The 12,496-nt window shown below is 39.9% G+C and overlaps 1 protein-coding gene across 1 annotated transcript in view; it reads left to right on the top strand.

Annotated features, from left to right (window-relative positions):
- LOC117461051 (proprotein convertase subtilisin/kexin type 4-like) overlaps nucleotides 1-12,496 on the top strand; it is a 249,012-nt gene that overhangs the window by 228,965 nt on the left and 7,551 nt on the right. The window contains exon 17 of the mRNA XM_071205815.1: nucleotides 7,972-8,092. Within this exon, the coding sequence (XP_071061916.1) occupies nucleotides 7,972-8,092 (121 nt within the window). The remainder of the gene's footprint in view (nucleotides 1-7,971; nucleotides 8,093-12,496) is intronic.

The raw sequence follows: 12,496 nt of genomic DNA, 5'->3' as shown, positions 1-12,496 counted from the left end.
AATAATGTAAAACAAAATACATATAACTACCGCATTATAACTGAGTGAATGTAAAATGTACATACAATGACATATCTGACATTTCCACTGCGTGACTAATTTCAACTGATGTTGACACCATCTCACAACACTCCTAAAATAACATTACTTTCTGAAGCACAATTTAAAATGTATGCTGTTTAAAATCTCAAATTAGATCTATTGTCCATCTATATTTTGATTATTATTTAATGGAAACGTCCATAGTCAAAGAGTCATTCGAAGTCAATCAAATACTTATTTCACTTCAGGGTGATAGCAGGAGACCCCATCTAGTCAATCAGAGAAAATCAGGACAATCTGATGTAGAGTTTCAAAATAAAATACTTTTGAAATCTCATATATGGGCTATCGTCCCTATATTTTTAGAAAGGAATAAATCAAAAACTATCCAGTATCAAAGACTTATTTCACTTTAGGGTAATAGCAGGACACCCCATCTAATCACTCAGAGAGAATCTGGACAATCTGATGTAGAGTTTCAAAATACCTTTGAAGTCTCATATATGAGCTATCGTCCTTCTGTTTGTATCCAACAGTTAAAATGTTCGAATTACATTGAACCAAAATTGTCCCCCTTTTTTCTTAACGGTGAAGAAAATTGGATATGTTAATGATATTTTGACCGCAAAACTCAAAATGTCCCCGGTTTTAATTTTGAAAATCTGGTCACCTTAGGTTAACATGTATAATATTATTATTTTACTCACCGAAAAAAGCTGAGAGTAGACTTCTTGAAAGTTATGTTAATACATTCAACCGCACAGCACGACATTTGAATTGCCTGGTATTTGTAACAACATTCTCTAAAAGGCACAATCACCACGAACACGGCTAAAGGGTCAAGTACAGTAACTACAACTAGCTAACCTAGCCTAGCAGAGTGGACAAGTTGCTGTTAGCTGACAGTGAGGCACGCACCTGTCCATCAAAGTGACCACGCCCTAATTTATGCAAACACTTTAATACCTAATATAAATAAAATGGTTTCGTTATAAAACAATTCACTCACCAATCCATAATCATGAAGGTGGAATCTAACTATATCCCGAATAATTTGTATTGCATCCAGGGGTAGAAACATGTTTATTTCTGCTGTAAAGTTGGGCATTTTAACATGGGGATCTATGGAAATTGCGCTTGTCTGCAGTCATCGCCTATTGGCCAATAGATGAACTGCAGTTTGTGGCACTTCCTTATTGGCCTCCCGGCTCTGCCCCAGAGCTTGCCGCTTGGTAATGTTGCACCACAAACCAAATTCCAACATTTCTCCATGACATTGGTATGGAGACAGAACCGTAGAAACAAATAATATATATGTTATTAGGAAGAAATTATCTTTTATCCTTTGGATTAACCAGTCAGCATTTCTGCATTATTGATACAAACACAGAAAACACACAGAAATATAAAAACACGCACTCATACCCTACTTGGCTCTATGCTGCCATGCCCACAGGGAGTGTGTGTGTGTGTGTGTGTGTGTGTGTGTGTGTGTGTGTGTGTGTGTGTGTGTGTGTGTGTGTGTGTGTGTGTGTGTGTGTGTGTGTGTGTGTGTGTGTGTGTGTGTGTGTGTGTGTGTGTGTGTGTGTGTGTGTGTGTGTGTGTGTGTGTGTGTGTGTGTGTGTGTGAGAGCGCACAGGGTGGCAGCGGTCTTTGAGCAGAGATATCTCTGATTCCCAGAGGACTTTGAGGCTCAAGCTGACTGTGACTAGTGCTGCTGTAGGAATATAATGGCACTATTTAGCCCGCAGCGCTGTGGCTACACTCACACACATATATAAACACACACACACACACACACACACACACACACACACACACACACACACACACACACACACAGCCACTCTTCAAGGCCTTGACTGACAGATCATATGTTTACCATCATCCCTGATGCCTTGTGTGAAGTCACTTACACAAACCAAACACACAGTGACAAACTGATAATGGAATAACCAGCAGATAATGAATTAACTATTGTGGTCTAATTATTGTATGCAGCCAATAGATACAAACTTTGATATTTGCCACTTTACAGGGTATGATTATAATAATGTATCCAATACTACTCTGGTTTTCCATTGAAAGATGTTCACTTAAAATGATCTTAATATAATAAGAAATCAGGATCGGACTTGTGTTTTATATTTAGTTTATCTAAATATGTGTAAACTGATTGTTCACAAGTGTTTTAACTAATTGAATTAGCAATGTTTGAACATCAACTATTAAAGTTAAATGTAAACTGGCATAGTCTTCTTTCATTTCTGATAACATGTTATCTAAGTTAAATGTATGAATTAGTATTTTGAGGATTGAGAATGTATATCAAGTTGTGTTATTACTCGGTAGGATTTAGGTTAGCTACAGCCATATTGTACATACTGTACATGTAGATTTTCAACAATGCGTATGTATATTTTCAGTTATTTCTCTAACTTATCATTTGATGATCATTGTAATTAATATTTATTATAATATCAATATATTTATTTTGTTTGTGTTTTTTCCTTTTCTCCGTCATTTAACTCACAAAAACAGAGACCCCAGTCTCCAGTGCTTGTAAGGTGTTACGTGCATCCAGGACAGTTGCATAAATATTAGTATCATTTTTTTAAAGATTTTTTCAGGCAGTGGGGATGACACATGGCCTCCACACAGCGACCGAACCCACATGGGACACTAGCTTTACCCACTGAGCTAAATGGCGGCCAATATTAGTTTCATTTTAACGTTTTTTTAATACACATTAACACATATGAGCTGCTTTCTAAAGCATACCTCCACCTACTAAGTCAATCCCATCAAAATCATTCAACAGACTACTAGTCCAGATATTGAACGTATACCTCTGCACCCTTTGTAATGATGGTTTTATTTTTGTTTGTAGACATGTTAACACATGTTTGATAATTTATTCCATAAACTGGTTGTTATGGTCTCCACTTACAGGTACAGCGGGTGGTTGGAGCATACTAACTTATGACTTACTAATTGCAAAACTATTATTATTACTTTGCTTTTATACAAAGTAGATTGTGGGAGTTGTTACCCAGCTTTGCCGACAATTAGAAGTCCAAGCTGAAAAGGACACGACTAGAAATCAGGAAAGTATAAATGAAAAGCAGATAGTCAGCCCTAAACATGCTATTACTTTAAAGGGGTAATAGTTATTCCTTTAAAACGTGTAATATCATTTGATGCATTCCCTATAACAAGGAGAAGTAGCACTCACAAGAAGAAGTAAATAAGTGTAAAAATATCTCAGTATTTACAGCAACTACACAAACTCACGCACAGAAGACACCCCGGTAGTTGCTACAGTGAAACTCACACACATTTTGTGTACCTTCACGCACAAACATACACACACACTCTCACTCACTCTGGCCCAAGGTGGATTTCTAGAGGTGCATATATTTAAATATATCTGCATGTTTAATGAGTTTTGGGAGATCAAGCGATCCGAGCAGCCCTTTGTGGGTATTTCTTTTCTTTTTTTCTTATGTGTGTGTAAGTGTGTGTGTGTATGTGTGGAGGGAGGGTCTTCATGTAAATATCACCCACTGTGTGTTGGCACCCGTCACAGATGGTCGGGGGTGAGGGCGCCCTGTAGGCACAGGATACCTATTTCTGTTTGTCTGTGTGTGAGACTGGGAGGCAGAGAGAGTGGGACTCCGTGTGCACGCTCCCATGTGTGTGTGTGTGTGTGTGTGTGTGTGTGTGTGTGTGTGTGTGTGTGTGTGTGTGTGTGTGTGTGTGTGTGTGTGTGTGTGTGTGTGTGTGTGTGTGTGTGTGTGTGTGTGTGTACTACGTGCACTTTTTGGTGTGTTTTTGCTTATGAGTTTCTCTGTGTGTGTTGCAGAGTGTTCTCATGTGTGTGTGTGTGCGCACTGTGATACTGTATCCATACGTTTTACCTGTGATGTGTGTGCATGTGTCTTCAATACCTTACATTTGCAGCATCAGAGTGCTTGTGTGTTCATTTAGACATACATTCTGCAACCCTGTGTGTGTGTTCCCTTGCTTGTGATTAAGCATGGAGCTTTGTGTGGGTGTGGGTGTGTGTGTGTGTGTGTGTGTGTGTGTGTGTGTGTGTGTGTGTGTGTGTGTGTGTGTGTGTGTGTGTGTGTGTGTGTGTGTGTGTGTGTGTGTGTGTGTGTGTGTGTGTGTGTGTGTGTGTGTGTGTGTGTGTGTGTGTGTGTGTGTGTGTGTGTGTGTGTGTGTGTGTGTGTGTGTGTGTGTGCCTCAGCATGTGTGTGTCTCCCAGCATGCAGCCGGGCCATGATGGCCCTGTTTTGGATGATTGATGTGTTGGAGGGATCAGCGAGGAGCCCAGGTTGGGCCTGAGCCTCAGTCTGACACACTGCTGCTTCCCTGCTGCTTTACATATGTAGACACAGCAAGACGCCCCCCCCCCCTCCCCATCCCTCTCTGCATCCCGCTCTAACACTGCCAACACAGGTTCCTTTTTTAAGGCTTTTATTTTGAAGCTTCTGTTCATTGCCTGAAAGTAACCATGCGCTAAAACAACAATGTTAATACCATATTCTGAAGGGCTAAGGGTAAAGTAATATTACTATATTATTTAAACTCCATTATTCTTAAAGCCAGGTGAGTTTGGTCGGGTAAGGATTGTGTTTTAATGTAATGCCATTATACACACGTTTTATCCTGAGTTTCATTTTTATGAATTATATGTTTCCACCCTAAGAAAAATGACAATAATGTGAAAATAAAGTTTGCAGCTGCGTGCAGAGATTTCAATTTACACATAGGGTATCAGCTGATGTTTAAAAGGGGATCGATATTCTCTGCATTCTTCTTTCTAAACTCCTCTCTCTTCTCAGGCTCATCCTCCATCGCTGGGTCTCACTTTCCTCTCCCTGACACTCACCCGTTCTGATATCCTGCCATCTCTCCCCCGTCACTAATCCCCCCTAACTCTCCTTTTTCTCTCTCTGGCTTTGAAATCCTTCCCCTCTCCCCTCTGTTCCTCTGCCTCTGCTAATCCTTTCATTTTCTTTGTCTCTCTTTTGTCTTAAAGTCAGTTTAATTTCTCCTTCCCTCATGCCCTGGAGTGCTTACGCTTTTTATTCCTCTTTAGTTAAACATCATGCCACGAGTATACCATAAAAAGGACTTATGGCTGACTTCATCACCAAATATGACAATGTAATATTTTATTTCCTCACATAGAATTAGAATGTACATAAAGTAATACCATCCAAAAATGGTATTTATGCATTTCATGGTCAGGCGAGTATGTTAAAAATTACCTTCAGCTTAATTAAAAACAATCAGGCAACTCAAAATATTTTCCTCATGAGGTTTCCAAGTGACAGCGGGGTCGCAGCGCCATGGCGAGCGATGTCGACCCAGTAGAAAGGCATGCTGGGAGGCTGGCAGGCATGCGAGGCGTATCGATCCACCTGTAGCATCCAGCTGTTTGTTTACCAACAACAAATCAATGCAGCGCTCAGCTGGGGGCCGCCATGCCTGGCCTCTGGTCTGCTGGGAGCACTCACACACACTCATATATAGAATACACACACACACACACACACACACACACACACACACGTTTGGCAGCTGCTCTGGTAGATGTAATAAGTTCCTATGACATTAGTCTGTTTTTGACCTGCTTTGGACTATAGGACGTTTTTCTTTTTTTTTTCCGGGTATGACATTACAAGTTGAGTGCATGAACTGAATATGCCAGTGACACTGATGTTTATTTAAAAAAATGATGGATCATTTTCCACAAGCTTGTTAGTTCACCAAATTACTGGAGGTGGTTCAAAACTGCTTGAGGCAGTCCTTCATCCCCAAAATGATCATTAATTACCCGTGACATTGAATTCTTGAGGATTTTTCTTGCATGAATCCACAGAGAACAAAGATTCTAAAGAACATGGAGGTCGATGTATAACAACAGCAAAACTATATTAAAACATATTTTACGAAATTTCACACAACTCGAGATGTATAATCCAAGTTTAATTTCACAGCATGAGACTTTTTATGCAAAAGTATTTTTAATATTAAGGTGTTGGTGGAATTGCATGTATTTGGCAAGACAACTCTGTGGTGATTTTCTTTTATCATTGTATAGCCGTGTAAGGAAATACAAATTGTAATTCTCAAATTCAAGTTTACACAGAGTTAGTAATTAATACAGAGGGGGAAAATATTCCTTTACGTTATCAGCTTCAAAGGTCGATATGATAGAGACGTATTCGGACAACTATGGCTCCATTACATTTTGATGTTATATTCATTTGTTCCAATTGTTTTAATCCGTGTGCCCTGCCTAATACATATTTTGGCATTCAGAGGATATTTTTCAAAGTCTCGAGTCAGAAAGCAAAGTTAAAGTGAGGTCACAACTCGGTGGTTAAAAGTCAAGGTCACTGTTACCTTAATAATTCCATAACCATAATTCTAATGTCCATGTGATAATGTCAACAACTTCACTTGTCCAATAAAATGAACTGTAAATCTGGAGGCATACAACCACAGGGCGGTAATTCTAGTGTAATCTACTGTAAAGTCATCAGATTTATGACTCGAGCTTAACTCAAACCTGAGGGAAATGACTCGAGTCCACACCTCTGCAATAACGCCTGGATCAAACTAAATGATATCAGCGCCGGGAGGCAGGAATAAAAATGAGCATCGGGCATGACAATTGCTCGCTTTATCTGGTGTTACGTGTCAGGTGGAAGACAGACGAGCCAGCATCTGGGACGCTTCACTTGCCACATACATCAGTACTTATAGCTGAAGATAGTTTGTAATGCCTGTCCCTAGATGAGATTTTATAAAAACACACAAAGGGAAAAGACATACAGTTGTAGAAAACACAAACAGCGATAAAATAAAGTTAGAAAACTTAATAACAAGCACCATATCATATATGGCTAAAAGCTGGGCCCAGTCATGATGTCATGATCAAGTGTGAGTTTTGTAAGTCAGGAGTTCATCTAAAAAAACAACCACAGAAAGACACATGTTTTGTTCAGGTTCATCATTGTATGTTATGTCTCTCCTGTGATATGTTTACACGCTTTATTCAAAAGCTCTTTATTTTCCTCATACTGCCTGTGCTGCAGCACCTCTTTTCACCCTCTGTCTGAAACCAGAGCCCAGACTGCTCTGATTGGTTAGCTGGCCGGCTCTGTTGTGATTGGTCAACAGCTTGGAGAAGTCCTGGCCCTTGGCCTATCACTTCCAATGTGTTGGAGCGCTAACCAATAGAAGCACCAGTCTTACGTAGTGATGTCACGGAAATAAACAAAGGAGTCCAATCGAGGCGTTGTAGGACATTTTAGCCTTTGAAGACCATTTACATGCACAAAACATGCATTTATAATCTGAGGAGTCTCGTTATTTCATTTGTATGCATGGATTTAAGATAATTAAGTTTAATTTCAAACTTTCTTAATATTATGGGGGCAGTGCAAGTAGGCATAATTTGCCAATGTTTGATTGTTGTGGATGCAGTTTTGATCAAGAAGTGGTTTAGGAGATGAAGTGATTGTCCACCAATCGTAAGGTTGCCGGGTCCCCCCCCCCCCAGCCAATGCAGTAAACATGTCAAAGTATCTTTGGCCAAAGGCTGTTTGAATATGTGTGAATGTTAGTCTGTGCCATCGCTGTATGAATGTATTGGTGAATGTTGAGTTGTATGTTATATTAAAGTGTTTTGAGTTGTTTCAAAGGCTAGAAAAGCACTAAATAAATGCAATCCATTTACTTTGGCTGTACATTGGCATGAAGCAGAGCCATATTTATGTTAGAGAGTCTAGTGATGTAGTCATTTACCACATCAGTGGTATATTCCAACTTTACTCCAGTAAAGTACGTTTTCCTATTGAATCAGGGTTGTTGGTGAAATGATGGCCTTGTTGTTGTGTTTGTTTCCAGGTGACTGACCACAGAGGCACAGTGTTGAGCTACAGTCGACCGAGTGACGAAGCATCCGGAGCCCTGCTACGTGTTACACTCATCCTCTACGGAACCTACCACCCGCACAGGGCCGTGCACGGTATGTGAGAGTGCGCTTTGGAAGCAGGCGGGGTTACTGCAACATGTTCTGAGTGTACTTCTGAAAAACAACACCTACATTAATTGATGCATTATTTAGTTAAAAAAGCAGAAAATCATTTAATTTAAAGAGACACTTCAGTGACACTTTCTATGACATCCACTTCCTATGATGCTTATCATTAGCTGCTTAAAGAACTATCTTATTATAAGCACTCATAAATAATCATGTTGTTTTATAATACATTATTAAGCTACATAATGATATTGTCATCTTGCATTATTATAATGTGATTATAAGTCACTATAAAGTTCTCACCGGTTTGCTTTATTTTTATGTTTTGTTTGTCATGTGTAGATTTTATTAATTGTATTTGAACTTTTACTTACGTTTAGTAACTTATCATCAGAATATCTTTAATGTATGTGATTATACAGGAATATAAAAAATGATGAACTACAACTATGGGAATTAAACAATACGATCATTGCAAAAGAAAGTGACCAGCAAATATGAAGAATTATGATAATTGACATTTTAAGTCATTTAAAATGCTTTTATGATGTTTTATGGGTATTGTTATAAATCATTATGAATATGTGTGAGTAAATAGTGAATGGACTGCACTTTTTTGAGTGCTGAAATATGTATACAGTGCTACAAAAGATGCATTATAAGTATATTACGAATGTATTATGGACAAACGGACATAGAAAGTGTTACCAAACAATGTCAAATGTTTTTTAAATCCACAAGTACATAACAAAGACTTCCTCACCCTCCAATCACACCTCCACCTGCCACCCCTGCTTCCTGGGCAGAGGCGGTGTAGTCAGAGGAAGTAAGTCAGGCCACTGACCACTGAGACTGTGATGTGTAATTACAGCCTGACCCCTTGGCTGCCCCTCCCCCTCCTCCACGGTGTGTCAGCTCCCCGGTGCGCACAACCTCCACACACACACACACACACACACACACACACACACACACACACACACACACACACACACACACACCTCGTTAGCCACACCGACACGGCCACAGCACCGTCCTCTGTGTCCCTGTTGGGGGTTTTAGGGTTGTTAGAATCAGCGAGGCATGCTGGGAAAGAGACTCTGAACCAGACCTTCCTGTTGATCTCTTTCGACGGGGGTTCCCGCCGGTCAAGAAGGTCCTGGAATATCATGGATTTTTGAAAGATAGTCAAGACAAGTCAAGGACCTTAATAGAATTGTAACATTCTTCAGATCTTTCGCCAAACTTTATTAAAAACCAGAGTACAGGAAAGTAAGGACAAATGTATTTTGGACACTAAGAAACCTGGAAAGAGACGGAAAAGGTCATGAACCTTCAGTGAGAACCATTTATGTGTGTGTGTGTGTGTGTGTGTGTGTGTGTGTGTGTGTGTGTGTGTGTGTGTGTGTGTGTGTGTGTGTGTGTGTGTGTGTGTGTGTGTGTGTGTGTGTGTGTGTGTGTGTGTGTGTGTGTGTGTGTGTGTGTGTGTGTGTGTGTGTGTGTGTGTGTGTGTGTGTGGGTGGTGCGCTCTCGTCTCTTTCTGTCAAGATGCTGATCTCTCTGTTGAGAAATCAATGGCTCCCCCTCCTCCTCCTCTCCCTCTCTCTCCATCCATCCATGTTTCCCTCCCCGTGCTCCTGGATCTAACCCAAGTTCAAGCTGTTAGTCAATCTGCTGTCCGCACACACACACATATACACACACACACACACACACACACACACACACACACACACTGTTCATTCACAGGTTTCATACAGTGTTGCTATTTCTCAATCTTTTCCCCAATGACATCATTCTGTAGTAGTTTGCCTGCTCTGAACTTCACCCACATTACAATTTCAAAACAACTGCTAGGACGATTATACTGAATGCTGTTTTGTATATTAATGGAATGCTTTGAAATGTTAGGAAATATAATTATTCCACATTATTTTATTTTGTTTGCAAAGATTTAGATGCGGAGATTGAAAGCAACCTGTAAGCTAAATATTAAGTTAGAGCAAAAACTTTGGACAGAACAACGCCCTCTGTTATGCTAAGCTAAGCTAACTTGCTAAAAAGTGAAAGGAAGATACCTCCCTAAAATACTTTTAATTGATATATACCCCAATCTTTTTGACATCTTATGTTTAAATTAGCAAATTAGGCCTGATCTAATGCTGACTTTTGATGAAATCAGGAGAAATCTACAGAAGCAATTAGACAACGTTAGTAGTATAAACACCAAAATTAGTTTTCCAAAAATGTTTCCCATAGGTCAGAAGAGAAGACTTGTCTTGAAGCTAAATGGCCCAAAATCTTCAAATTAAACCTTACATTAAAAACTTTTTCTCTGTCTGCCCTTAAATTATGTTTTTAAAGTCTTCTTTGAATTTTGAGTTTACACTGTTAACCAACTATAATTGAATTACATTAGCTTTGAAATGGTTCGGTTCACACTTCCTGTCACTAAAGCGACAGGAAGTGTGTTTCATTTCATACCATTTGCTCCCCTTTTAATTATCAACCAAGCCAACTGCATTTTTTAGGACAGAACCCGTGACACTTTTGATGTCATTTATACTGAAGTGGATATGTTGTCATGTAATTGCAGTCCATTTATATTGTTCTCTCCTCAATCTTGTGTGAATGCCAGCTAGCCAGCAGATACCACATGGTGAGCTGTATGCTCCTGATGTGTAGGAGAAAGCTGTGTGTGTGTGTGTGTGTGTGTGTGTGTGTGTGTGTGTGTGTGTGTGTGTGTGTGTGTGTGTGTGTGTGTGTGTGTGTGTGTGTGTGTGTGTGTGTGGGTGTGTGTGGGTGTGTGTGTGTGTGTGTGTGTGTGTGTGTGTGTGTGTGTGTGTGTGTGTGTGTGTGTGTGTGTGTGTGTGTGTGTGTGTGTGTGTGTGTGTGCCCGTCCCTGTTTGTGTTTGTTTGGTGGCTATACAGCATGTGAAGGCAAATTGCTGTGATTATGTGGCAGTAATTGAACAGGGATGGTGTGTTTAATTGAGTTGTTGTTTCCTGATGTTTGTCTGTAGTAGCAGGAGCCGCCGCGCTGACAGGTGCCTCGTCTCGGCTCCCTGAGAAGAGAGGCTTTTTTATGTATACCGTCACATAGGCTTTGTTGTGTCTTTTTGAGCAGTGTTTCTGTGTGTTTTGGCTTAATGGTGTTTGTTTGGTTGAAGGATGTGCGTGTGAGTTTCAGCAGATTGAGGGAAGCGTGGGGTTTGTGAGAGTGTTCTTCACAAAGTTATATTTTTTTATATGGCTGTAAATGCGTATTTATAGTCTAAAATGTTTGTGTTTGTGAATGTCTACCTGTCAAAGTACCCGTTATGTTTACACAGGTTTACTGTACGTGTGTATACAGTATGTCAATGGGCCTCATGCTGCACAGTCTTTTACATTTCTCTTGTTTGATATTTTCTTACATTTTCTGGTAAGACAAAAATACGAGAAGTCAACCAGATGCATCAAACATTTTAACCATCAAATCTTCTCATGCCCAGGTGTATTGAAGGATGAATCCATCTTCATCATATCAGAGGCTGAGAGTTCTAATTGTATTCAGTGCCATGTTTACATGCTTAAATGTTCATAAGGCCTTTCATTTCCTCATATTGCCTGTGATTCAGCTCCTCTTTTCACCCTCTGTCTGAAACCAGAGCCCAGTTTGCTCTGATTGGTTAGCTGGCCGTATCTGTTGTGATTGGTCAACCGCTTAGGGATATCCCACCTCTTAGCCTATCACGTACAATGTGTTGGAGTGCTAGCCAATTGAAGCCCGAGTGTTACATAGTGATATCATTATGTTACTGAAGTAAACAAAGGAGTCCAATGGAGGAGTTTCAGGCAGGGGGAGTGTGTGGGAGAGAGACTTTGGGATGTTAGCCTTTGCATGCCATTTACATGCACAACAACGTATTTAACAAACTACAGGAAAGGGAAAACCCAAGAACGCATTATAGGGCCTCTTTAATATTAGCGTATAGGACACCTATACACCCCCTAAACACTATATATGGGCAGGTGTTTTGCCGTGTGCAAATAATCTGGCACTTGCCCAAGATTTTGAGGGATGCCAACAAAAAAGGCTGAAAGAAGGACAACTGGAATAGTAGTGAAGTCAAGGTTTTGTTACATAAACTCAAACAGAATAAACATGTGTTTGTATTGTCTTAATTGGCATCAGTGGACCCATAATGTGTCTAATGGACACTCGTTGTATTATCCAATTATTAAAACCACCCGGCAACAACTTGTTTTTGTTTTTTTTGTGGACTCTAAACACAAGATGTTATGGGATAGGAGAGAGGGCTCTCCACCACTCGTAACATCTGCTTTTAACTGGGAGAAGAGAAAACAATAATTACATTTTTGAATTCTGAAAATATGACAAAATAG

This window comes from Pseudochaenichthys georgianus, chromosome 16, assembly GCF_902827115.2.
Source record: "Pseudochaenichthys georgianus chromosome 16, fPseGeo1.2, whole genome shotgun sequence".
Lineage (NCBI taxonomy): Eukaryota > Metazoa > Chordata > Actinopteri > Perciformes > Channichthyidae > Pseudochaenichthys > Pseudochaenichthys georgianus.
Note: the sequence above shows the minus strand (reverse complement) of the source record. Positions and strands in the feature narration are given on the sequence as shown.